Below are 27,537 nucleotides of genomic sequence, written 5' to 3'. Positions count from 1 at the left end.
AACTGTCAAGAATAACGGATAGCTCAACAGCACTAAAAATAGTATTACTACCAGATGCAGGATACATACCTGACTGCATGCAAAGCCTTCCTTAAAAGTGTCAACATACAAAGAAGGCACTGACCACAATATGAAAAGTCTCATCAAGCTACATCCTTTGACTAACAAACAGCAGGCCCAAAATAAATTAATACCAAGTCCTAAATGCCACAATGAAACCTTTATATGGCAACATGCTTAAATAATGACACATGTGAAACCTGACTAAGGAGAAAGCATTGGACTTTTCAGCATTTTCCAAACGCAGAGTCCAGAATGGTGAAGAAAAGCGTGTTTCATTTTGGCTCTGAAGGGTGAACACGAGGAGATGAGGAGGAAAGCCCCGACTGTCAGGACCCTACGCCTTGGTCAATAGGCATCAGGTGAGTGGTATGCAGAGTCGCCTTACCTTTGCAACGCAGTGCTCTCTGAGTTTACCTCCATTTTGGCATCACATCTGTCACCCTGGAGCTCTGGGGGCCGGAACTCAGCATCATCAATGCGGGGGAGGCGGTAACTGTGCCACCACTTGTCTGATGACTCAGGGTTCGAGGGCCTAACCCCACAATATAAGGCTGTCTCGCTGACCTCTGCCATCAGAGGCAGTCTTTGGCCTACGAGGACAGTTCTGTCATCCAGAGTCGACAACTGCTGGAGTTCTAGCCCATTTCCATAGAGGGCTGGGTTCACAGGAACAGATGGCGGGTCCAAACTCTCTGTTTCCTGACCTCGTGGTTGAGGGCTGAGTGTTGGTGGCAGAGGGGAAATAGGGGAATGAGGTGAATCCATAGGATTCAGATTCATTTGCTTGCTTGTATTTCTGGAAGGCACGGCCATTTGTTTATCATACTTCCTACTGCTAGACACCTCTAAGGAGGAGTCTATCCCTCCCAAACCTAGCTTCTGTCCTGGTGTGTCCTGCTCCACACAGAACTCGTCAGCCACAGAGGGCCTATGGTGAAATGGTATCAAGGGTCTCTTTTGCAATTTGTCTCCCTTTTCTGGTCTTTCTGTTGTTTTGTGCTTAGACGCAGGAGGTGGTAAAGAAGAAGATGATGATGGTCCTGCACTGAACCCTGGTTGAGATATTGCGGGAGGTCGATTGGGTCCTACTGCACAACGTTTTAAAAGTTTATGCCTGAAATGAGAATTAAAATAAGGTCAAGAAACAGACCTGAAATCTAACTGTTACATAAAATATGTATGTAATATAATGTTGTAACAGTATAACATTACTACATCATTATAACATTACAAATAGATTGCAAATTGCAAACATTACAAAAGATTACAAATAGATATAACATTACAAATAGATGGCTCTGATAAGGTTTTGTCTTTTAAGCACACACTAGATCCCCAAATCACTGAAAAGGACTCTAGGTATTAATTATTCTTATAATGACTAAAATCTGCAACACTGATGGAAAGTGGTGAATCAAGCAAACATAAGTTAAGCAGATAAGAGATGGACTTAACAGTGCTAACCCCTACCAAAGACTGATGTGAAAAATCCTCAAATCTTTCAAATTTGGTGATGGCCTCAGATAACGTATTCACACTGCATCTTAAAACCAAGAGTAATGAGATCATTTGCCAAGAGAGAGAGAGAAAAATCTTCTAATTTCTATCTTACAACACTCTACTAACTCCAATATAGAATGGCTTATAATAGCTTGTACTGTTGTAAGTTGGGAATAAAATAATTGTGATTCTCCCCCAAAGTGTGAAAACAAGAAAATGAGGGTCAATCCACGAATCTTTAACAGAATAAATAGACTAGAAATCTTATATGCCATTCTTATCAAAAAAAGAAGGAATAAAAGACAACTTTGGATCTTCCAGACTCACAAAATTAGACAGATGTTTAAAAAAAAAAAAAAAAAAAGTGGTGAGTGAATATGAAAACAACAAACGCAGCTGTACCAAGCAGGGTAGCAAGTCTGCTCACATCCTAACACACTTCTTGGCAAGCACAGGTGTGAGATATTGCTCAGGAAGGGCCCACTAGATGATGCCAAGGTTTAATCTGTGCAACAAAGTTATACAGTAGGTCAGCCAGTTCCTCCCAATATATAAATCCACCCAGGGAAAAAAACCTGAGCTCTCCTGCCCATGCAGCAGTAACTCTCTGAGGCCACTAGGGTGGCATTAAATTACTGCTATATCACACTCAATAGTACCCTAGTGAGCAGTAAAACGGATTTGTGTGGCATAATGGGATGGTTTAGTGGGACAGCAGGATGGCCACCCTGCCCCATAAGGCCATTAAATAGTGTGAGGAGTGGACCGTTCCATAACGGGTTTGGTAATCTTGCAGTAGATAATCTGAAAACACTCTTGCTGAAGTCTTTGCTACTCTTTAAAAAAAAAAAAAAAAAAAAAAATCAGAGTTTGAAGAAGGTTGTTTAAGCATAAAGCTACTGACAATAAGGGGGAAATTGCACTTTAAATCTCCAGGGCACAGCAGCACACTAAGAGGTGAATGTCTCATCTGAAAATAATCTCAATCACACCTTGGCAGGGGCTTATTTTAAAACAGTTCAAAGAATCTTTTTTTTTTTTTTTAAAGATTTTATTTATTTGTCAGAGATAGAGGGAGAGAGAGCGAGCGAACACAGGCAGACAGAGAGGCAGGCAGAGGCAGAGGGAGAAGCAGGCTCTCTGCCGAGCAAGGAGCCTGATGTGGGACTCGATCCCAGGACCCTGGGATCATGACCTGAGCCAAGGCAGCTGCTTAACCAACTGAGCCACCCAGGCGTCCCAGTTCAAAGAATTTTTTACATAAAACTTTTTCACTTGGATTTTCTCTCTCAGAGCATTTACCCACACCAGTCCTTTGATAGATATTTTATGGTAGCCTCTTCAAAGTAAGGACTTTTGGCAAACCAGAAAATCTCATAAAGTTATTTTTTTTTCAGTTGTATTTAATGACTCGGCTACATTGTGAAATGGTTACAATCAGGGATACACTAGGGAGTAACAGACTATCAGACTATCACAGCAAATCTCTGATCAGGTAAGAGGCCTCAGTGAAGCACGGAACAGGAAATCAGCCTCAAAAGGCTAACTATATGAGTGGTCCAGTGGTGGGAAGGAACCAGAAGCAGAGCCAAATAGTGTAGAAACACAAGGTGACTAAAAGAACGAGGCAACTAGAATTACTATCATAGACATTTCCAAGGACATCAGTGTGAAATGCAAGGATAAAATTTGTCTATAAAATGAAGAAAAATAATAAATGATAAAGTTTCTAGGCTGAAAAAGGGAAACTGTGATAAAAATGACTGATACAAGATAACAGGGCCACAGTCACAGTTGTCAAATAAAGCTCTTTTTGAGTCCTGACAATAAAACTGTTATCATCTGTATAAAAGAAAAGACCTATCTTTTCCTTCTCTACTAGAGGAGGAAGACTGAAAACAAAACAAAACAAAATAAAATGATGAAGAAGAAGCGGTCTGAGAGTCCACGAGACAGCCAACACAACAAGGTCCCAACATTTTATCTGACCCCTGTTCTGCCTTGTCTACTACCTACCTAGAACAGGAACAGCTGACTCTTTGGGTTGGATCCACAAAATCCCAAGTAGCAGGATTATTAGCAGGCTCTTCTTCAAGAGTTGGAGTTGACATTTGGCTCCTCCTAAAAAAGGTTAAATATGTGACTTGTGTAAACATGAGAAAATACTTATATCTCGATGGGGGAGGGGGGTGTTTTAAAAGACCTGAATACATTTCCCATAGTAATGTTAGCTAGCTGATAGTGCTGAGCAATCCAAGGTTGGGGGCGGGGGTGGGGAGAGGGACGTAGGAAGAGCAAACTTGTTCTATGCGCTAGAAGAAGCAAGGTTCAAATATTTCTATTTAAGTTGACTGCACATTTTAACATGGATACAAAGCACTTAAAACACTATCTGGCACTATTAGTTGTTGCTTTAAAAAGTCACCTAAATTTTGTAGAAATTAACTTAAATTTTTAAAATTATCTTTTCCCAGCATCTGTGAATTTATGCCCTGAGACAGACTGTTTAAGCCACTCTTAAAACTCCTATATTCACTAGCATTTAAGCAGCACTCTACACTTGTAATGTCAATTAAAGACAAGGAAAAAATTACCTCCTACTTGTCATTAGTAATTGGTAGCAAAAAGCAGATGTCTATTATTACACAGGGACAGTAAGAACACTGGGCAGTATTTCTGTATTGCTGTTTTAGCTACTGCTGATATTGCAAAGTGCTCCAGTGACAGCTCTAGCGGGACTTCTCTTACTCTCCACCCTCCCTTGCCCTTCTGGGTGTCTCACTGCCCTGTTCTGTGCTGCGAAGTAAAGAGACTATTAGAGCTGGTGGAGGTGACAGGTTAGTGGTGATAAAAATCAAAGACAGTAAATGAGAAGAAACGAAAAAAGAAAATGTTAACTTGGAAATTATCCAGGCATTGTAGCTAGAGGTGAAAATATCTGCACCAATTATTCTAGAGCAAAGGATCATTTTCAAGTGACTAGAGATCCCTTTTTAGTTCTAGAACATGACAGATAATCTTCCACTGCAATTATTTTAGATTTTATCTACTATACCTTCTTTAGCAGCCTAATCTAGAACCAATTCACAAGAGATAAATACATAGTATGAATTTCCTAAAATCTAGACCCACATGATATATCTGTATGTCAAGCTCTTTAAGTAGTAGTAACTGAAGGAACATTTAACTGATTTCTAAAAGGAGTGGACTTTTTAGCAGTTCTTGGCCAGAATGTCCATATTTGTTCTGTTCTAGAGAATGAAAACTCCTTTGTTTACTTCCTCACTCCAGAAAGGGGACATCTCAGTTATATCAAGAGATGTGAAAATATGCTGAATATGTTTATGTAAACCCTGGTAAGTGGAAGAGTATTTATTGACTACTATTTGTTATCATTCATGTAATTAAAATAATTACCACCAGCAATCTCTTCTTAGAATCAATTCTTCCACTTTTTCAAAAATATGCTAAGGAAGGCAGGGAAGAGAGCAAGAGGAGGGATAGGGGGCAAAGGAAGGAAGCAAAGTCAGATAGGGGAAGAAAAGAATATGGCCTCTGGAAATCAACCAACAGAAGCACAGCAGGTGGCAAACACCCCTCTATCATCAGTTCAGTTTAGAACTGTACTGTCATTTAAAACAGAAGACCTAAGTCACAGGTCATTTCCCTTTGCAAATAGAAAACATTCATAAATTGGTATACAGAGGAAAACCAACCCACTGACTACTGCCCTCAGCCATCTGTTCTAAAAAATATCAGATGGATACCTTACCAATCTTGAGATACTCAGGAACTTCCAAATTTCCTAGATAACCAATCAAATCAAGTCAACATCTTTAACACCCTTGCATTCAATTTTGCACTATTATGTTCAAAAAGATGATCTACCAATCCAATGACCCTTCAGGTTTGGTCACACGATGGTTCAATGTGACTAACACTCTTCACATAGTAATCAAAGACATGGTGTTACTAAACCATGATCCAGACGTAATGCAAAAATCATACTTGGACTGGGTTCTGTTGAGGATGCATTCCTTCCAGACTCGATGGACCATATGATTGTGGAGTTTTGGAGGAATCTTCCCCGATCTCTTTGGACTGTGCATAGTTATCATCCCCCCGTCTTGGGAGCCTAGGTGACTGACAGCACTCTGCGTACCTCCACTGTCCCCTGGAAAAGACAGACAACTTGGGAATGTGAAAATTATCTGAAAAGGTCTCCTAGTACACAGACTGTAAGCTTACTTCACAGAAATGTTTTGATTTTTGAAACCCGTATTATTCATGTAGCACCCTGGCAAGAACACTACCCATAGCTCTGAGCACAATTTGTGTGTACTGGCACTTTGGACGGTTCTTTGTCTCTTCCCTAAAATAGTTCACCACATCAACACTCACACACTCACACAACCCAAGGGCATAGCCATTCAGAGGCATTCTGACTCTACAGATATTGGAGACAACTTAGCTATAAAGGCTTATATATCATAGTACTAAAGATGTGATCACAAATAGATTGTTTTAAATTTTTAAATCAACAATGCAATAAGTAAGTTTCAAGGCAGAATAAGTTTCAAGGCAGAACAAAACAGCAGAGGGAGCCTTCTGCTCATTTAGCTAAAAATCTATGCAGCAATTGCACATAGCGCCCTGGGTCAGAGAAAGAACTTAATGGCACAAAGCTTTTAACAAGGTCAAATTTCAAATTTGCGTGTGGAACTCTCTGTCCTTATGCCTGACACAATTTATGAAATCTTTGTGCTAAAATACTGAAAGGTTATCTCGACATTCTGTATCAGAGGATTATTCACTAGTTTCTCTCTAATAACTCCACTTAGCTTTTCCAGCTATGGTTGGTATATAATCCCATTTCTTTCTATTAGGTGCATTAGGATTAATGGTAATACTGGTTTTTGGTTATATGAGTATTTTACTATTTCTATCACACAAGACAAATATTGAAGTTGATTTCCAGTATTAAATTCTGATTCAATTACTTTCATCTATTTAACTTCATAGATATACTGTGGGTTTTATCCTCAATAGAACTATGATACAAAACATCTTGACCAAAATAATCAATTTTAAGCACTCTGGAAACCTCCACCCTCATCTGAAAAATAAACAACCTTATACCACAAATTAGTAGTCCTGATATGCTGGAACACAACCATGTTCAGATGAGCTGAATGGTTGGGCTTAGTTCTATTTAAGACAAAAAAACATAAACCAGCATCAAAATGCTGGTTCTAAGAACTATAAATTGCTTGCTCCCCATGAAAGAATTATTGTATTAAAAATTAGATAAAGGAGACAAAAAATTTGGTCTTTTACTGGTATCTTTATCTTTAAAGTTCCCTGACTTGGTATACAGTACAAAATAATTCACTTCAATTCTATAGTGGATTTGCAAATGCTTATTATAAAACTGGGATAAACAAAGAAACAGAAGTACAACACATAGCCCTATGCTCCCAAACACCTTACAATTTAGCCAAAGAGATTATATACCCACAGTGTCATATGGGATGAATATGATCAAAAAATAAAAGGGATGAGGAAAATAAGGCACAGTTTTTTAAGATTAAAGCTGGGTTAATGCTTTTCAGTAGCTTTTAATGATTTAATTAAAATGGGGATGATACCTCATAGGGAACTAGACAAGACCTATACTCCATGCCATCATATACAAACTGAATGTTGTTCCTCAAAATTATCTCCATAAGTAGGAGACACAAGCAGAGGTACCTATCCACATGAGGCAAGAGTGATTTCACCAAAACCAGTTGGCCCTCCTAGGTCCCCTGCTAATCTAGAAGATTCTTTGCCATTTTAGGGGAAAAAGGGACACATTTTGTCCTATATATAGGAAAATATGGCGATGCTCAATGTTTATCAACTACAGAAATACAAGGCTGACCAAGACGTCTTTGTCTCTGAGACAGCATTAAGAGTCCTAAGCTATAATTCATTGTATCATGATGTAAAAATTAAAACAAATTCACTTTACAACAAAGATTCCAATTGCTTTTATCTGGTTGGCTTTAGAGAGTTAGGAGGCATCAGGGGATTTATTTACCCAGGGCTTAGCACAAATGACCTACACAGAGTCAAAGGAAGTAATGTAAAGACCTGGAGTTAGGAAGTCCATATTGAAAACCACAATAAACAAAACCTGGTGTTTCTGAATCGTGAAATTTATCGTTCCTAACTGATCAGACCCTAGGACATCATGCATACAGCAGGCTTTCAATTTTAAGTTTCAATTTTAAGTTGAATACAAATATCCCTAAGAGATACTAATTCGATATATTAATAGATTAATATTAATATTAATAGAGATACTAATTCAATATATCTTCTCTATGATGATTATTAAAAAGTCTGTAGAAGTATTTTTTCTTTTTCCTTTTTCTGGTTTTCTTCTTTTTTAATAAAAACTGAGCAAATCCTTTCACAAGGAATCATCCAAATTCTCTGCTCTGCCATATCAGAGTTGGATGTCCCTTTTTTCTTACTGTCTCAGCAACTACATGGCTTCTCAAGACAGAGGCTGCCTGCTGCCCATTTCTATGCCTTCCGCACCATATCTGAGTAACTCCTTCCAGATAACATAATCGTGTTTTGAGTACTGCTTCAAATTGCTTACGCCACCATTTGTATACTGCTTTGCTGCCTACAGAGCGCTGTCAAGCTTTTTACCTAGTATGTGTAATAGCTGTCAAGTACATAGTACTTAACAGAGAAGGTATTGGAGGCTCAGGCCAAGTTTGAGAATTTAATAAGGCCAACTCACCTAGTAAAAGCTAGATAGCCAGATTTTTAAATTAGGAGCTCAATCACAGCCTCTATACTTGCGCCCGATATACTGCTTAACCATGAACATTTACTGAATCCCCTGCACATGCGAAGCACCACGTCGGAAACTGTGAAATGCCATCTTAGGGAATCTCATGAGAATAGCCACGTAAGTGTGTATCATGCTGCATAGTCTGTTTTCAGTTCAGCAGTCAAGACTTTATCTACTCTGATGCTTTCGCTAACATGGCCCACGTTAAAAAGCCTATAAATAATCTCCCTTCAGCTCAAGTCTGATGAATATTAATGAGTAGATTTCCAATTAAAACGACGTCAACTACAACAACCAAAAAGTTAACACAGAAAATATACTACTCCAAAGATGGCAAAATGCTCCCAATTTAAACAATTTCTGAATTTTTTCATAAAGGAAATTTTTTAAAGTTTCATATGTAATTAATACTGATCATTAATGTAGACAGATGACTGACAGAACAAAGCATTTTCCTGAGAGCTCCTGAATGCCAGTCTACCTTTATAATATAACAAGAAAAGAATTATACCAGACATGTTCCTGCCTGGCAATGGCCAACTGGGCAAATGTTTCAGCTATTTTCTGATTACGCGGTTTCCATTTGTTTTAAGGAAAAAAAGAGCAGCCTCCACCTTGTCCCTTGTTCATGTATGTCTGTGTGTGTGCACACACATACATGTGTGTAAAGGGACAGATGTGTGTATAGAACTTAAGAGAAACAACTACACTGTCTAACTAGAATAAAGACTAATAGGGCACAATTCAAATTCGGAAGCACATCCATTCTATTTGTTGAAAATTTTCCTTCTGTATTTTGCAGACTTCCCATGTCACTCTACCTCCATCTCTTGGCATAAGGCATTTCTCAATGTGAGTTTACTCATCTGTTCCATGGCAAGGGAGCTACATAGTTTTCTGTGATCTCCTCCACCTGGATGAATACATTCCTGGATTATACTCACCTATGACAGCCTGTTCTGGAGAAGTGGGAGGGGTAAGAGGCATCCCACAGTTACTTGGGTCCTTCACACTACCAAGTCCCTGCTGCCCCACTGTAATATGGCCTCCAGCACCAGCAACACTCTGAGGAACTGGGATATCATTCTGAGAGATCAAAACAAATGCCGAAGGATAAACCATCCGAACACCACCTGTAAGGAAAGAGAGCAAGGAGAGAACCAGGCCTGAGAAAAAGTTCACACCGGGATGCCAACTTTGATATTCTAGTGGTCAGAGTCAAAGCTCAATGATGAAAATGAGGTGCTCATTAGGTACTGCCAAAAGTGATGTGCTCCATTCCTTCCTAAGTTAATAGCTGTTTAAACATGTGCTCCAACATTATGATAATAGCATTTGGAAGACAGGGACCACTGGTGCTTCAGGCAAGATAACTACTCAGCATATACCACTGTATCAAGAGAATAAAAAAAAAAAATGGGAAAATTATGGAGATTATTTTTGATGAGTCTCAATGATTATCTTTTTAAATTAAGAAAGATGAAGAAGATAGAATAAAGTTCTTCAGGCAAAATATTTTCTTACCAACAATTACTTCGACAGCCACAGGGAAATCATCGTTGTATCCCAACTCTTCTTCCTCTTTCAATTCTTCTTTCTTTTTCAGCACCATGGGATAGAAATACTGCCATTCCTCGATCAGCTTACGGGTGGCTGGGTCTGACATCTTGTATGCCTGGCCTGTTAGCGTGCCATTTAAGCCATAAGGACTTACCAGTACTAAGGCAGGGAGGAGAAACATATGTTACAGATCAGGGTAATAACTCCTACTTACGTGTAAGGCCACAGATGTGGTCATTTAGGCTAAAGTCCAGCCTCACTTACTAGATAGGGCTCTTTATTTCCGGACTCCTTTTACAGTCTTATTTTTTAAAGTTTCTCATTTTAGTACCTCTTACCTATATGCCTCTCAACATACATCAGTTTTTTAAGAAAATCAAATGGGAGAGGTAAAAAAAAAAAGTCAGACAGCTGTAGTAACACACAATATATAAACTATTTATGAAAGCTTCTATACACCTGTTTGATAAGAGTTTGATAATGTGAACAGAGACTCTTTTATAATAAAACCATTTAATACATATATCCCAAAACCTGCCTAGAACTTGGACACATTTTCCAGGGTTTCTGAGATTTCCTAGGTATTTGTTGTAATTTTAAAAATAACATATAAAAATAACTTATAATAGCAAAAAGGTCTTGATGTACCAAGTCTGAAACATAATGCTTAGTTATAATTTCAGTTACAACTGTTTTGAAGGTCATTGATGAAACAACTCTAAGCAAAACTTATTAAACTCAAAGTAAAGGTCTCAAAGTCCCTCTACCTCTTCCAGTGTTTGACCTGATGTTATTTTCACTGACCTAGCCACAAAAATATAGTTAACATGATGCTGCATATAACCCAGCCAGTTTGTAGTCTAGGGGAGTTAACCTTCCAAACAGTATTTTTCCAGATATAAACTTTTTCTTAATCCTAATCTCTACAAAAATCTCAGTATAGGCATTAAATGAGATGTTCTTTCTTTGGATGGCTCTATTTTTTTGATAGCTGGATGATATATTATAATATTCGGTGATAGCTATAGACATCACATATTTCTTGGTATCTTTCAGCTGTTCCTCACTGATTCAAATAGGATAAAAATACTGAGTCCAACCAACACAGTTAATCAAAGGGAATATTTCTGCATTGATACTTCTAGGAAATTCCTACATCAATAGTCAATATTTCTATATTAATAGTTCTAGGAAATTCCCACATCCCACATTAATTATATTCACTAAAATTATTTACAGGCCAACATCTGCCCCAAGAATGCCCCTCCTCCACAACAATCAAGGGAAATAAGCAGGGTAACATCCCACAAAAAAGTCTTCTATCACTTGAGACATCAGAAACAAACGATAAGACCTAAAATAACTGGTTTATGGAGACCTGATATTGCTAATATTATCTTTCCCAACTTAGATTAGTTACCTCCCCTCATGATTAGGAAATCCTTCTGTTCTTATCATAAATAAATGCTTTTGTTTTCAGTGATAAAGTCTAGAATGAAGTAAGATGGTCTTCAGCACCTTCATAGTTAACAAAACACAGTATTGAATAATTCTGGTACTCCATAATATGCAAATATTGTACAACTCTTAAGTATACAGTTTGGGAACTGGGTTTTGAATTTTATAAATGTTCACACAGCAAATACCAAAAATTATGGAATGGTAAAGTACATGGTTTAAAATGTATTACAAAAAGAGGGGATAAAAAAAATAGGTAACAATTAGGAGAGAGTTAAATGAGGATTCAACATTCTTTTTTACCTTAAAAAAAATTTAAAAGGCTCAAATATCTTTAGGGCAAGGAACAGATGTTTTCATCAAATTAAATCAGAATCATCTGCAGGAAATCAAAAACCAATCTTATGTAATACAGAGGCTAAACACCCATGACAGGTTGTTATGTCAATAAAAATATTTTAGTTAAATCTGTTAAAAGATCAGTGTTTTTTAAAAAAATTACTTTGTATGATATTCTAAGACCATTTGAACCAGGCATCTCTAGTAAATAGACTGAACCAAAAGAGATTTTTCCAGAAGGGTGAATCTAATATTATTACATAAAAACATTATAACATTTAAAAAGTTATTCATATATAATTCTGAACTCTAAAAACGAAACCAAAGATTTAGAAATCATGATTAGGAAACAGGGACATGGAATTATTGTGATATAATCTAGGTGATTAGCTGAGATTTAATGAACATATACACATTAAGTTAAATTACAACCAAATACCTACAATCAACAGAGCCTCTAATTAAAAGAAATAATAAAGATATTAACATCACTGAAGAAAGTATACAACTCTAGAAAAAGGATTCTGATTGAAATTTCAAAATTAGTAATTTTCGGTAAGTCATGTTGTGCCTGAAACCATGGAACAAACAAAACAATGAGAACCTTTAATTTTTGATGTCAATTACTCATTGGATTGTATTTTTCAAATACTGATCTTTTTTTTTTTATAATTTTTTATTTTTTATAAACATATATTTTTATCCCCAGGGATACAGGTCTGTGAATCACCAGGTTTACACACTTCACAGCACTCACCAAAGCACATACCCTCCCCAATGTCCATAATCCCACCCCCTTCTCCCAACCTCCCTCCCCCCAGCAACCCTCAGTTTGTTTTGTGAGATCAAGAGTCACTTATGGTTTGTCTCCCTCCCAATCCCATCTTGTTTCATTTATTCTTCTCCTACCCACTTAAGCCCCCATGTTGCATCTCCACTTCCTCATATCAGGGACATATGATAGTTGTCTTTCTCTGCTTGACTTATTTCGCTAAGCATGATACGCTCTAGTTCCATCCATGTTGTCGCCAAATACTGATCTTTTGTTCTGAAGGCAATTCTCTACATTTTATTCCTTAGTACAACTTCACCTAAGACCATGTTATAAATGTGATAAGCTCTAAGCTTTCAGCAAAATACTATCAAGCTTTCATTGTGAATAGTAGCTTTTCCTTTCTTCTTCAGAAGTTGACCCTTACACTTAGCTTTATAATGTCCATTTAAGATAATATCTCATTCTGCAAACCTTACCGGGCAAGGTGGCTCTCCACTTGGTGTGAGAGAGGTAGACAGCAGGACATTGCCATTTACTTACCTTGAAATGGTGCAGGTGAAGACTGAGCCATATGTATATGCTCCTCATTGATCAAATAAATTGGCTGGTGTTGGGCAATCTCCACACTTGTGCATACATTACTTTCCCCATGAAGAAAGAATGTGAATGCGCAGGACAAATGCTCACTAAAAAGGAAACAATGAGAAACTCAATTCTACATTTTTGGTAGGAAATGAGTGCTAGGCACAGGAACTACTTATGGGATACAGCTTTACTTTATCGATCACCCATCAAAGCTTGCTTCTGATGATATTAATAGCATAAAATTCAGTTGATTTGATCAAATAATATAACAGTACCTTGCTGACAAATTAAAGATACTAGTTATGCCACACTGTGAAATTAAGAAAGCTATTGTGCAGATTGCCTCATTTCATTTGCATAAAGTCTCCTATGCTGACTATAAACTCTTAAGGACAGAAAAAGAATCATAACATTTTTCTACCTTCCCATGCACTTGTATATGAACTGGACTTTAATGGATTCAGGGGCAAAGATTAAACAGTTTTGCTTATGTTTGGTATGACATAACAGTAACAATCATATTTACAAGCTTACAACATTAAACATGGTTAAAATTGTTCATCTAAAAATGACAATTAAGGACACAGCTGTATGTAAGTCCCCAATATACAACTGCTAAGGTAATACAAGACTCTAAATAGGCTGGTAATATTATATTTAATTTTTACAATTTGCTTCTGATCACAAAATTTTATTAAAGCATTCCATTTCTCCATTTTCCACACAATTAGCTAAAAATTGATAAAATTATGTGTCTTGGAGAAAAATAATTTCAAAATTACTACAGAAGCACATTCTTTCAAAGTTGTTAATTTTGGCCCTAAGCCAGTGATAATATCTCCATTTCTCAAGACAGCTTATAAGAACACTTGCCTGATAAACCAAAGTCACTGTAGGCCAGGCAACTATCATTTAAAAAATCATCTCCAAGATAAGCTTCTTCTCAAAATTTCTCTAAAATATTATAAACTGGATTCTGAGTACTACCAAAAACATTAAATTTTGCTTAGATATAAAATTCTAATGCTTTAAAGAAAAAGTGAACTAAAAGTGATAAAACTTCTACTCTATCACACATGGAATCATCTATATTCTTCTCTGACAAGTATGTTGAGATAATCTGAGAAAATGGGTATTTTACCAGAATGTGAAGTTTCAACAATAAGAAACACCTATCTTGATATTTAGCACAACAGAGTAAACACGATAATAACTCAAATTTTTTAAGAATTTTGAAAAATTTTAACATCCCTTCCCTTGACACCATACTTTTAAGTTTTAAGTTCATAAGGAGGAAATGATACCTACAATTTAAATGTATACAGGTATAAATGTAAACTGTAAAACGTAAAAATGCATGGTCCTTTATTTTTGAAAATGATATTAGAAACGTATCAGCCTCAACACACATTATGCCTGGCACATAAGAGAACCAAAATATAGGTTCACTTATTACATATGGGTTAATTTTCCATCTATGAACTTCAGTGAGGGGTCTGAGCTGACGTATCCCCATCATGCCTACTGTCCCGTGTAGTCAATAGCATGTTTATAAGAAAACTGGTCAGAGTTACAGATATTGAGCGTAGCACCGAGTATGTTCTCTATTTCACTGATTTCCAACTGTGCATGAGAAGAAATGCAACCAATGTTTATCTATCAATTAGTAAATGCTAGGAAGGTGCAAGGAGCCTAAAGTGACAACAAATAAAACATCATCCTTGTCCTCAAGGAGCATATGTATAAGCTAACAAAAGACTGATATGAATGTACATCAGACACTCATACAGAAAGAGAAGTAAAAACAAAATACCAAAGGAAGGTTAAGATGTAGTGACTTTTCCAAACTGGAAGATCCAAGTGCTTCAAGAAAACAGAACAAATGAAAATGGGATTTCAGTAGTAGAGACAAAAGAAAAAGTGAGAGAGAGAGCATGAGGCAAGGGTGGATGTTGTTAAGAACAGCATATAGTCTGTAAACTCCAGTGGGGGAAAGATCTGACATGATGGGAAAAGAGTTTCAAAAAGAAGTCAGAGGTCACACCTTGAGACAAGTGCTAAGTTACTTCACCTTTGTGATCATAGTTTTTTCCTATGTAAAAGCAACTGTGAGCACAAACTGCTGGGAACCTCATACGTTCCGATTCAGGAGGTCAAGCATGGGCTCCAAGAATCTACATTTGTTACAAGTTCCCACGTGATGCTGCTGTTACTCCAAGCCCAAGGACCATACTTTGGGAACCACTAAACTTGATTGTATTTATATCCCTTTCCAGCTATACAGTTCTGTTTTTTCTAAGATTATGTGACACAGGAGGGCAGAGATAACAGTGACATTAGAAAATAGAATTTCCCTTTGACCTAGCAACACCACTCCTTTCGATTTTATTCCATAGATAAAACTTTTGTACAGTTATTGACTACAGCATTATTTGTAATAGTTAAATACTGAAAATAGCCAAAATGTTCTTCAGTAAAGAACTGGTTAACTAAACTATGATCTATCATTCATCCCTAAAAAGTAATACTGTGCAAACACTTAAAAGAAAATTATCACACTGACATGTGGGAACCTCCAACATAAAATCATAAATATGAGGGGAAAAACTAAGGTACAAAAACAATGTAATACACTCCCACTTGCATAAAATGGGAAGAAGGGGAAACATATGCATACACAATTTGCTTACACTGGCACAAAATTTCTTTGGAAGGATACACTTTAAAAACCTAATAATCCTATTTGCCTTTGGGGAATGACACGGCATGACTGGGGGAGAAAGAGAATTCACAATTCATATCCTTTTCTGCTTTTGAATGTGAGGCCATATGTCACACAGAGAGTAATGGAGGCAAGATCTGAAGGAAGCCCCTGCCTCCAATCCTTGTGCAGTGTGCTTGTTGGCCCAACTACAGGCATGCACTAGAAGAATCCATGGTGTTTCATCTTGTCATATTTGGCTCTCAGTTGAAGCCTGCTGAGATCATCTTTGATTCTGATTCTGTTATCCAATGTACTGGCTATTTGATCAGCAAGCCTTCAGTATCTTTACCCATGTCATCGTAAAAATGGTGAAAAAGACTACACTGAGAATAGAATTCTATGTCATCTTATCAGATAGCTCCCAAATTACAAATTCACTAGGGTGCTGCCACCCATTCACTACTTCTTGTCCACAAAGGAAAATCTAAAAGATTATGTCAAATCCCTTGATAAAATGCAGATACATAACAACTGTCATATTTCTCTGATCTAGACACCTGCCTAAAAGTAAAATTCAGGTAGTCTGATACAAAAGCCAACCCTCCTGATTTTACAGATAAGGAAATAGGGCTAAAAAGAAGTCTGGCTTGCCAATGCCATTCTTAAGAGGCACAACTGGAATTTTTTTTTTTTAAAGATTTTATTTATTTATTCGACAGACAGAGATCACAAGTAGGCAGAGAGGCAGGCAGAGAGAGAGAGAGAGAGAGAGAGAGAGAGGGAAGCAGGCTTCCTGCGGAGCAGGGAGCCCGATGCGGGGCTCGATCCCAGGACCCTGAGATCATGACCCAAGCCGAAGGCAGCAGCCCAAACCACTGAGCCACCCAGGCGCCCCGGCACAACTGGAATTTGACTTGAAATACAATGTTCTTTGCTCTGGTGAGGTTATCTGTAAGTGGTGATACGAATTTATATCCCTACCAACCCTTATACAGTTAAAAGATGATCAGATAATGTGAATGAACACTGAAAATAAGGGACTCTACAAAACAATTGCAGATACATTATGTTAGTGTTATCATTAAGAGTTAGGAGATACAACTTACTACAAGCTCCATACCTGTACTTGTTTCTTCGCACCCATCACCTACTTTTACCTAAACCATTACTCACTCAATTTCATCTTTTCATACACTCTCATCATGTGAAAATTGAAAAGGGCTTTAGAGATGACCAAGCTCAACACCTTTCTAATTCAGGGAGAAGACTGTGCCCAAAGTCACACTTGTTTAGAGCACAGCAAGAGGAGTTCATTCCCCCCCTTCTTAACATGGTGCTCATAGTACATTCATGACATTCTGTCTTCAATCAATGCTACACTCACCCCCGTAAAATATATTCACTAATCAGTGTGATCACACACTATGCAACTTATACCCATCCCTGCATCATTTACACTAACCCTCTAATGCTGTGGATCACAAGGTACTAACTAATGAACACAGAACCAGCAACACTGCAAACTTCACTCAGTCCAACTAAACTTGGAGCCTTGGGCCGTTCTCTTAAGGCACACCTTTTGACAAGTATTCTATCACCTTCTCAACTCCATTTATTCTCCACTCTTTATTCAGGCAATTCTTTATTTAACCTCTTTTATACCTTATTCCTTATTTAACCTCTTTTATACCTTAAATGCATCTGCAGCCACACTTCTCTCACCCCCCACCCTCGAGTCCTGGAGGACTACATATTTCCTTTTCTACGTAAAGGCACCTCCATACTCAAATTCTTTCCCATTCATGAACCGTCTTTATTTGTCCCTCTTTACTCCAAGCTCCTCAGCCATTAGAGACCATTTCTCGTCTGTGTTACTCTTTTAGGGGTACTGGCTTATCTTACTACTCCTGTTCACTAGTATCAAATAATCAACATGTAAGTAAAATGCTTAGTATAACAGTTTTTATAGTCATACCAATAAACATCTATGAATAAATAACTTTGGTGCTATAAAAGAAATCAGGTACTAGGAAAACAAGGGGGATACTATTTGGAATGGGTCAGAGAAGAACTTCTCTTAAGAAAAAGGGGAGCACTTAAACTGAGGTTTGCTTTTTACAACAGAGGGCCATGGTAAAGACCATTCCAAGAAGAGAGAATTACATGTGCAAAGGAACAGAGTTAGAGAGCGTTTGACATTTTAAAGGAAACTTGATAAAGAGGCATTGTGGCTGCATCATTGGAAAAATGGAAAAGACTAATATAAGATGAACTTGGAAAGATAGGTCTATTTGTGCATTCTCTGCCTATCAAAGAGACAAAGATACATCAAAGTAGCTAAAACAACTAAATCCACCTATGTATGCTTACAAAAAGCGTACAAAAATAAAACCATCCCAAAAAATTGAAAATGAAGAAAATGACATGCTAGGTGAATCCAAATTAAAATAAAGCTGGTATAGAAATAACAATAAACAAAACAATAAAATACTTTTAAAACTTTGGTTCATCATTACATTATAATAAACAGAGGAATTCAACAAGAAACTTAAACAACTTTGAATGTGTATGTACACACCCACAGGGCATGCCATAGATTTTAAAAATGTGAAAAGAAAAAAACTGGTAGAATAACAAGGAGAAACTGACAAATCTCCAATCAACAGATTTCAACATATTCTTCTCAGTACTTAATAAAATAAGCAAATTATTAAGAAAGCAAAATTAACAAAGACACAGCAATGACAAAAATATATAAAATTAAATACTTGATTTATATATTTATATGCTGGCTTTCCAGAAATAATCTATTCTCTTTCAAGAACACATGCAAGAAGTACAAAAATGGACTAGGTACTAAGACACATAAGTCCTAAATTTCAAAGATCTGGTATCACACAGACCATATACTTTCTATAATGACAGTGCAATTTAGTTAGAAATCAACAGTTCAAAAGAAGAAAAGGTTAAAATAAAATCCCTTTGTCTGGAAACTTAAACATTCACTCTCTAAATAAATCACAGGTTACAATGGAAATCACAAAATATTTAAAACTGAATGACAATGAAAATAATACATGTCAAAATCTGCAAGAAACAGTGCTTACAAAGTAATTTATATCCTTATATGCCTATAAAAAAATCTTAAAATGGGGCACCTGGGTGGCTTAGTGGGTTAAGCCTCTGCCTTCCGCTCAGGTCATGATCCCAGGGTCCTGCTCAGCAGGGAGCATGCTTCCCCCTTTCTCTCTGCCTGCCTCTCTGCCTACTTGTGATCTCTGTCTGTCAAATAAATAAATAAAATCTTTAAAATAAAAATCTTAAAATGAAGTAAACATTCAAATCAAGAAGTTGGGAGCAGAGGGAGGCAAAAAAGAACTTGATAAAAACAAAGATGAAAATAATGACAAAAACACATTAATAAAACAGGGAGAAGCAGAAGTAGTAGTAGTAGTAAAGTATAGAAAGGATTAACAAAATCCAAACTTGTTCTTTGAGCAAACTAAAGTAAGGACAAACCACAAGGGTGACTGAATTGGGGAAGGCAAGTAGGGAACATGCCTGTTTAAGGGGGGAGGGACACAAAGGAACCCAAAAGAGGACGTAACCACAGATAAAGTAGGACTCCTTTAATGATAAAAAATACTTTAGTAACTTTGGCCAATAAATCTCAAACACATGAAATGGATAATTTTCTATAAAAATAGAAGATTTAGAAAATATTTTGAAAAGAATAACTAAGAAATACGCCCACCCAATTCAACATCAGCTTAGAAGGTTTTATAAAACTTTCAAGGAACAATCAGTCTCTCTATTCAAACTGTTTCAACAAATGATAAATGTTCAAACTGTTTCAACAAATCTTTCCTTTAGGCCTGTACAGCTTTGACAGTAAAATCGGATATTATTAGAAAAAGAGAAAGTCACATCTAACAGTTTCACTCATGAACACAGACACCAAACTACTAAATTAAATAATAATAAATTGAATTAAGAAGTGATCCAGAGATCTACAATACAACCAAGTGGGGTTTATGCTGAAATAAAATAATGGATTAACATCAGCAAGTCTATTAATTTAACACAGTACATTAACAGATGAAGGAGAAAAACCAAAGAATCCATCTCAACACACAGAGAAAAAAAAGGGTATATTAAAATTTTAAAAATCCAAGAATCGTTTAAAAAATAAACTCTCAGCAAATGGGAAGTTGAAAGGAATTATCTAACTTAAACAGATAAGGCAATTACCTTGCTTAATGTTAAAACTTTAGAAGGATATTCTACTAAAAAACCCAAGACAAGGATATCTCCTCTTATACACAACACTGTCCTGGGTGTCCAAGTCAGCCTAACAGAGAAAGAAGTCAAAAATCAAGAAAGAAGAGGTAACACTACCTTTATTTGCAGATGACATAATTCTCTCAGATTTTTTTCAGTGTAGACAACAGACAAACTAATAGAAGTAACAACAAAGTTCTTAAGGTTGATAGACACAAGATCAGCAATAGCTGTGTTCCCACATACCATGCACAAAATATAATGGGAAAAAAATACCCCCTTAGTAATAGCAATGAAAACCAAAAAGAAAATAAATTAATAAAAGATATGGTAGGCTTCTATGGAGAAATTTACAGAAAATTTGATTTGAAGAATATAGAAGATATAAACTCTTAAAAGACAGACCATATTCCTGAATATGATTATCAGTATCACAAAGATTACAATCCTCCCCCATACTGATCTATAAATTCAATGCAATTCCACCAATATTCCAGTAAGTTTTCAGACAAGCTGATTCTAAAATTTATACAGAAGAATAAAGGGTCAAGAATAGCCAATGCAATTTTGAAATCAAAGCAACAGATTTAACTTACCAGTATCAAGATTTATTACTAAACCACAGTAATAAGAGCAGGGTAGTAATAACTCAAGAACAAAGACCAATGAAATTCAACAGGGAACACAGAACCCAGGCCTCCAATGGCTCCCTGTGTCACAAAATGTAAAGCCAAAAATGCAATAAATTTCAACACCCAGCCTCAGTTACCGTTCTGACCAAATTGCCAATTGCTCTCTTTCATTCTCTCTCTCTCCATTGCAGCCCAGTAAGACTTCTTGCTGTCTCTCACACAAATCCCAATTCCTCCTCTGGCCCACCGAACACTGCTGCTCCTCCTGCCTGGAGCTCTCTTCCTCTCCTCTCTCCAGCTCTGTGGAGGGCTCTCTCCCTTGCTTCCTACAAGTTTTGGTTAAATACCAACACCCCAGCAAGGCTGATCCTCACCATAGAATTTAAAGGTACGACTCGCCAGGATTCTCTTCCTCTGTTTCCGTACAGCACTCAACCACTTTCTAGTATGATCTCTGGTACACCGATCACAGGGCTCAGAGATGCCATGGAGGAAAAAACATTCTTATAAACTGTAAGGCTCCCTCTACATTATATTCTGTCTATAGACATCAGGAAGGAAATGAGATATAGGGGGAGACAGGGATGGAAGGAGAAAGGAAGAGAGGAAAAAAGTAAAAGTGATGAAAAGGAAGAGGCAGAAAGACAGGAGAAAAAATGAGAAGAGAAGGAGAAAGAAGAGAGGAAAAAGAGGAGAAGGTCATGCATGGGCTAGGAGGAGGAGTTTCTGGAGACTAGATGGCAGTGTGTGTGTTTATTATGTAACTTCATCTCTGAGGTTTGAGGGTTTTGTTTGTTTGTTTTTTGTTTTTGTTTTAATCACGTTCAAGGGGCGCCTGCATGGCTCAGATGGTTAAGCATCTGCCTTCAGCTCAGGTCATGATCTCTGGGTTCTGGGATGGAGCCGCACATCAGGTTCCAATGGGGAGTCTGCTTCTCCCTGTTCCTCTGCCTCTCCCCCTGCTCATGCTCTCTCTGTCTCAAATAAATAAATAAAATCTTAAAAAATAAAATACAATAAAATAAAAATCACACTCAAGATTATAATTACACTATTGGAAAATGTTCATATTATGGATTTCATAGGGGTTTGCTCTATAGCTTTAGCATTTACCACTAGTTTTGTTTTAAAAATCAACAGGTGAGGGGCGCCTGGGTGGCTCAGTGGGTTAAGCCGCTACCTTCGGCTCAGGTCATGATCTCAGGGTCCTGGGATCGAGTCCCGCATCGGGCTCTCTGCTCAGCAGGGAGCCTGCTTCCTCCTCTCTCTCTCTCTGCCTGCCTCTCTCTGCCTACTTGTAATCTCTCTCTGTCAAATAAATAAATAAATCTTAAAAATTTTAAAAAAAAAAAAAAAAAAATCAACAGGTGAGAATTTTGAATAAAAGTAAAATAAATGCTAAATTATTTTATGACTAATAAACAGGGTTTATATCTGTGCAAAGTTATTCACAAGAATGTCATTTTAAGAGCCCTAAACACTATTGATGATACAAAGAACACTACAGCAACTTACTATTTTCAAAATATGAAATTAATTCTTACTTCAAACATATAACATGATTTATACAAGCTAATCCAAGCTCAAAATCCTTTTAAGCTTCCTTTCTCCCTCCTTCCTTCTCTCTCCTCTGTTCCTCTTCTTTCTTTCTCCATTCCTGCCTTCCTAACCTCTCAATCCCTCTCCCTGCTTCCAATTCTCTTTCTCTCCCTCTCCTTTCTCCCTTTCTCTCTCCCCTCCCCCTCATTCTCCCTTAGTGCTTTACCGTATTTCAGCTATGCTACAAGCAGATCTCCAAATATTTCACCAGATGTTTGTAACTCTTTATTCTAAGCTTCAAAGGCCTATTTCCTTCAGAATTAAAGAGAGAAGCCATCAAAATATCTTGTTTCAAAATAACCCCTGGGTAAAGATGCCAGTGTCAGTCTGTAAGTGCAGGATTCCTGGTGCTTCCCTAGACATCAGAAAGTTAGGCAACATATTTATATTTCCCTAACCCAGGAATCATGAGACTATATATCCATGGAGAGATTATATATATGAAATAAGATTTATAGATATATAGATATAATGTTGGAGAAATCTCTTCTACTCTTGAATAGCTCAACATAACATACAGAGATTCCCTCCTGGCAATTAGCACAAGGAGAGCATGAAAAAGAAAATGTTCAGTGTTAGTCCTGGTATATGCTCACTTCATGAGCCACCCCCCCTTAGCCTCAACCAACCAGTCTGCTTCAGGACTAGACACTTTTTACCGCGTATGTCATGCTGCTTCAGATGTTGATGCTTTTGTTCATGCTTTTCTTCTTTTGTCTAGAATAAACTTCCCCTATCATTCCTCTAACTTCTACTCATCTTTTCCAAGAACTCATCTCTAAATTCCTAGAACAGGCTAAATGCCCCCATATACCCCTCTGTGTATATCTCAAAGAACTTTCATATTCATACATTTTACATCCAATCCATCTGACTCAATTTTGTGAGGGCAGAAATCACATTTTATCTATCCTTCTGGACTTAGCATGGAATGTGGCATGGGCAGATGCCATATTAATGCTTCACTGAGTTTGTGATACTTTTCTGTCTTTCCTCTAAAATTTTTTGGCATTTTACTAGGAGACTCAAGAAATAAGCCTGAGACTCTCAGTCATGAGACAGGGAAGACACGAGTGTAAAGCTATGATACTCCAGCCTGCAATGCACTAGGTGATACTACCCATAGGCTTGAGGATTTCTGATGATCTTTCTAATCAGTCTTCTGGGGAGAGCCTGCTCTGGGCATACTGCTGACAGCTGAGGAGTATAATATAGTGCGACCCTCTTTGGGACCAAGGCAATTTATATTCTCTGGACTAGAAAAGAGACTAGCACAAAATAAATAAGGACTAGACATATAGGTCAACAGGATATTCTCTTCAGTAAATGTGATTGAAGAACTGTGTTCTTTGCCTATATTATCCATCCTAAGCAGTACAGCCTAATCAATCCTCCTAAAACACATTTGTAATAAAAATCAATACTACTCAATCCCATGTCATAGTCCCCCACTGCCCAGAGGAAAAAGTCTAAACCCCTCTGCCATCTTTCCAGACTTTCCTCATTCTGTTGCAACCCACTTTTTCTTTTTAAGTTGTATTTAAAACCGTTTCTATGTACAAACTCTCAATGACAGTCAGTTTGGAATGGTTAATGCTTTGTGAATATCCCACGTACATTCCTATAACCCACATCATTTCCCACTCCTCCATTCTCCTTAATTCCCATCTTTCATAGTCCAACATCACTTCTACTTTCTCTGTAGAGCTTTCTCATATTAGCTCTTTCCATAGAGACCTCCTTCTTCCCTGCTACTGAGAGCACTTACCTCACTTGGTACCCATGCTATCAGAAGAACTCATTTAATCAACATTTACTAAATACATCTATCCACCTTGAGAGTGTCTTGTGTAAGATACTCAGCTAGATTTAAGAATATGGAAATAAACAAGACCAGAACAGCCCTTAGGCATAGTATTACTTTCCTGAGTAACGTACCTAAAAACTTAAGAAGGAACAAAAATACTAACATAAAACTACTATACTGGCCTGCATTGCAAGATCCTAAAGACATTAAAAGGTATAGCAATATCAAGATGGAGAAGTTCTGGTAGGATACCTCAGTCAAAATTGTATACTTTAATATTAAATCTTTAAAAAAAAAAACTCAACATATAATTATAATATCTCATAGGGCTTTCTATCCTATGCAATCTTTTTTTAAAAGATTTATTTATTGGGGCACCTGGGTGGTTCAGTTGTTAAGCGTCTGCCTTCTGCTCAAGTCATGATGCCAGGGTCCTGGGATGGAGCCCCACATCAGGCTCCCTGCTCAGCAGGAAGCCTGCTTCTCCAACTCCCACTCCCTCTACTTGTGTTCCTTCTCTTACTGTGTCTCTGTCAGATAAATAAAATAAAATCTTAAAAAAAAAAAAAGATTTATTTATTTGAGAGAGAGAGCACCAGTGGTTGGGGGAGGGAGAAGCAGGATCCCCAGTGAGCAGAGAGCCTAATGCAGGGCTCAAACCTAGGATCCCGAAGGCAGACATTTAACTGACTGAGGCATCAAGGTACCCCTGTACCCTACGCAATCTTAAAGAATTATCAGTTTATAAAAGAATGACATGAACCTGTGGGAATGAGGGGGGTCTAGGGAGAAAAAGTATTCCTCCTATTTACAAAATATCACATATTCCATCTTATTGTTATAATTGGGTAAAATTCTCTATTCTCAGAGATTCAAGAAGTAAAACTGAAACTGCATTCCAGTAAGAAAAGCAACATGGTTGCACTCTATCTTTCCAATACCATCTCTTGCTACATTAGTTTGTATGTCCAAGGCTTCCATCACTCCAGTGGTTTCCTTCAGAGGACCTGTCATGTTACTTATTTTGATGGTCCCCTCCCACCCTAATGAGAGCTCCTTAAGCCCTCGGTGTTCCAGCCACCTAGCACAGCTCATAACACATAATACTTACAGTCACTGAATGAATGCAGCTTCAGTCATAACCAAAGATTAAATCACTTTTTTTTTTTTTCAGAAAGTTCTACCTTGAGAGAACAAGAACACTGATACACACAGTGAATATATTTAAAGTGGAAAGAAGTTTAATTATTAATAGAAGGCAACAGTATGTAATTTCCAGGGATACGGGAAAAGGCAACTTTTAAAACTGTTTACTCAGGAAACACAAGGGACTGGTGGGGGTTGTACCACTGTAGTTGGGAAAGGACCTGCATAAATGCAAAAAAAAAAAAAAAAAAAAGGAAGGACTAGTATTCCAGATCATTTTATTCTCCTACAATATTCTAAATCTTAAAAAAAAAAAAAAAAAATGAATTTTTTTACTTCTTACACTGAGTTTTCGGAAAGCAAGTATTAAATGTGCTTTCAAAATGCATTATGAATATTAATAAACTCCTATTCTTTTCATGGTGTAAAAGTGTTTTGATAACAGATTCACAATGCAGAACACATTTAGATAATTTTATCTAAATGCTTTCTGTGTTATGAACTTATCTTAAAATTTTCCAAGCTGTCATTAACCAAATCTCTTGCCAGAAGTAATTTGCCTCACTCTACAGATCCTCATTTGGGAATATTTTGCTAATGCTATTTTATCATTTCCTTTCCCTAAAAAATATACTGTTTACTTTGGCAGCTTTCACAAAGACTATGTAGAAACCCTTTGCTCACTAGCATAGTGGCGTATGACCTTTCTCTTATGGGACAAGTCTTAACTTCTCTCTTTTAAAAAAGAGGAAAGCATTATAATATTCAAATAACAAGACAATTAAATTATTTCATAACACTCTGAGATGCTTTCACTGTTTCATATATCTTCCCTATAAATTATAAGTTAAACCTGATACAAAGGCAATGAAAATGTCCAGGAAAGTTAATGACACATAATTTTTTTTTTTTTAAATGAGAGCAAGCACTTGCATTGTAACTGTCAAATTACCATTATACTTTTATGAAATCACCCTTCTAAGAAAAAGAATTACCAAGTAAATTATTATAATACAAAACTGCCTCACTGAACAATTTTCCTTCATTGTATATATACTAATAACTATATATATTTACACACACACAATATATTAAATCAGCAAGCTCTATGACTTCTCCTTTCTACCCTTCCATCCTAGAAGCTAAGTTGTTCACTGGCAGTAAATTTGGCACTGGTGCAGTGCACTATTTCTTGACAATCACAAGGGAACCATTCCTGGCACTGCAGTGGTAACAAACCAGCAGCACATCTTACATTAATGCAAAACAGTGTCCTAGTGCCCTGAAGGATTTAGTGTTTCTCCCTGGGTGCCTCACTTACTAGACAGTGCAGAGGCCATGACTCCCTATACATCTTTGATCCAATGGCTGGAAAGCTTGAGGACTTTCATCCTGATGATACAAACTGTGTAAGGTAATTTTCAAAATGCCAAAATAGACATACGAGTGGCTCTAGTCAGTGATATGTGCTTGAAAATCAGAAGCCAGCATATACAAAATTTGAGAAGGCTTATGAAAGTCATCTTATTAAAATCTCTCTTGAGGTTACTAAACTAGGTCAGATTATCTAGTCACAGTCTCTGGACAGCCCTTTGAAAATTCAATGGGAACATGCCAGGGAGAGAATACAGATTAAAGTGACATTTATATTAGGTAACTCATAACCACCACAGTACTTTTATTGCTTGCCACGTTAAGACATGCTTGCTTGCTTTTTTCTTAAGTATTTAAAAAACCCTTTTATCCATTTTTTGGTTGTGTTAAGAGATAGTAACAAAGTTTATGTGGCGAGGGAGTAGAGCAATGAGGGGGTTAATGGAAAGCCACAGAAATTTTTCTACTATTTTTTTTTTCATTAAATACCGTGAAGACACTATATATTGCTAAGACCAATAAAGGATCAACTGATACTAACATAGCTAAGGGCTTTTTCTTTTTTTTAAGATTTTAGTTTTAAGTAATCTCTACACTCAACATGGGGCTTGAACTCACAACCCTGAGATCAAGAGTCACATGCTCTGCCAAACTGAGCCAGCCAGGCGCCCTGCTAAAACTTTCTATATCCTTTTGCCTGTCTGCCTGAGGGCATACACTAGCCCTTCTCTATTGTTTCTTATTGCTAAAATAAAATCCCCCCAAACAACAAAATTCACTTGTATAGTACATCTTAAAATCACCAAGTTTTCTTCTGTTTACACAAATATCTAACGACGGTTGACAGATTCTGCCACCTGA

The 27,537-nt window shown here is 37.1% G+C and overlaps 1 protein-coding gene across 2 annotated transcripts in view; it reads right to left on the bottom strand.

The window, feature by feature from the left end:
- MED13L (mediator complex subunit 13L) overlaps positions 1–27,537 on the bottom strand; it is a 291,359-nt gene that overhangs the window by 50,687 nt on the left and 213,135 nt on the right. For both annotated transcript variants that reach the window (XM_082699757.1, XM_082699758.1), the window contains exons 5-10: positions 13,089–13,234; positions 9,941–10,135; positions 9,361–9,549; positions 5,572–5,737; positions 3,580–3,684; positions 449–1,177 (exon numbers count right to left, since the gene is read on the bottom strand). In XM_082699757.1, the coding sequence (XP_082555883.1) occupies positions 449–1,177; positions 3,580–3,684; positions 5,572–5,737; positions 9,361–9,549; positions 9,941–10,135; positions 13,089–13,234 (1,530 nt within the window). The remainder of the gene's footprint in view (positions 1–448; positions 1,178–3,579; positions 3,685–5,571; positions 5,738–9,360; positions 9,550–9,940; positions 10,136–13,088; positions 13,235–27,537) is intronic.

The sequence above is a fragment of the Mustela nivalis genome (assembly GCF_964662115.1).
Source record: "Mustela nivalis genome assembly, chromosome: 14".
NCBI classification, from domain to species: domain Eukaryota; kingdom Metazoa; phylum Chordata; class Mammalia; order Carnivora; family Mustelidae; genus Mustela; species Mustela nivalis.
The sequence above is the reverse complement of the archived record's forward strand: the minus strand, read 5'-3'. Positions and strand labels throughout refer to the sequence as shown.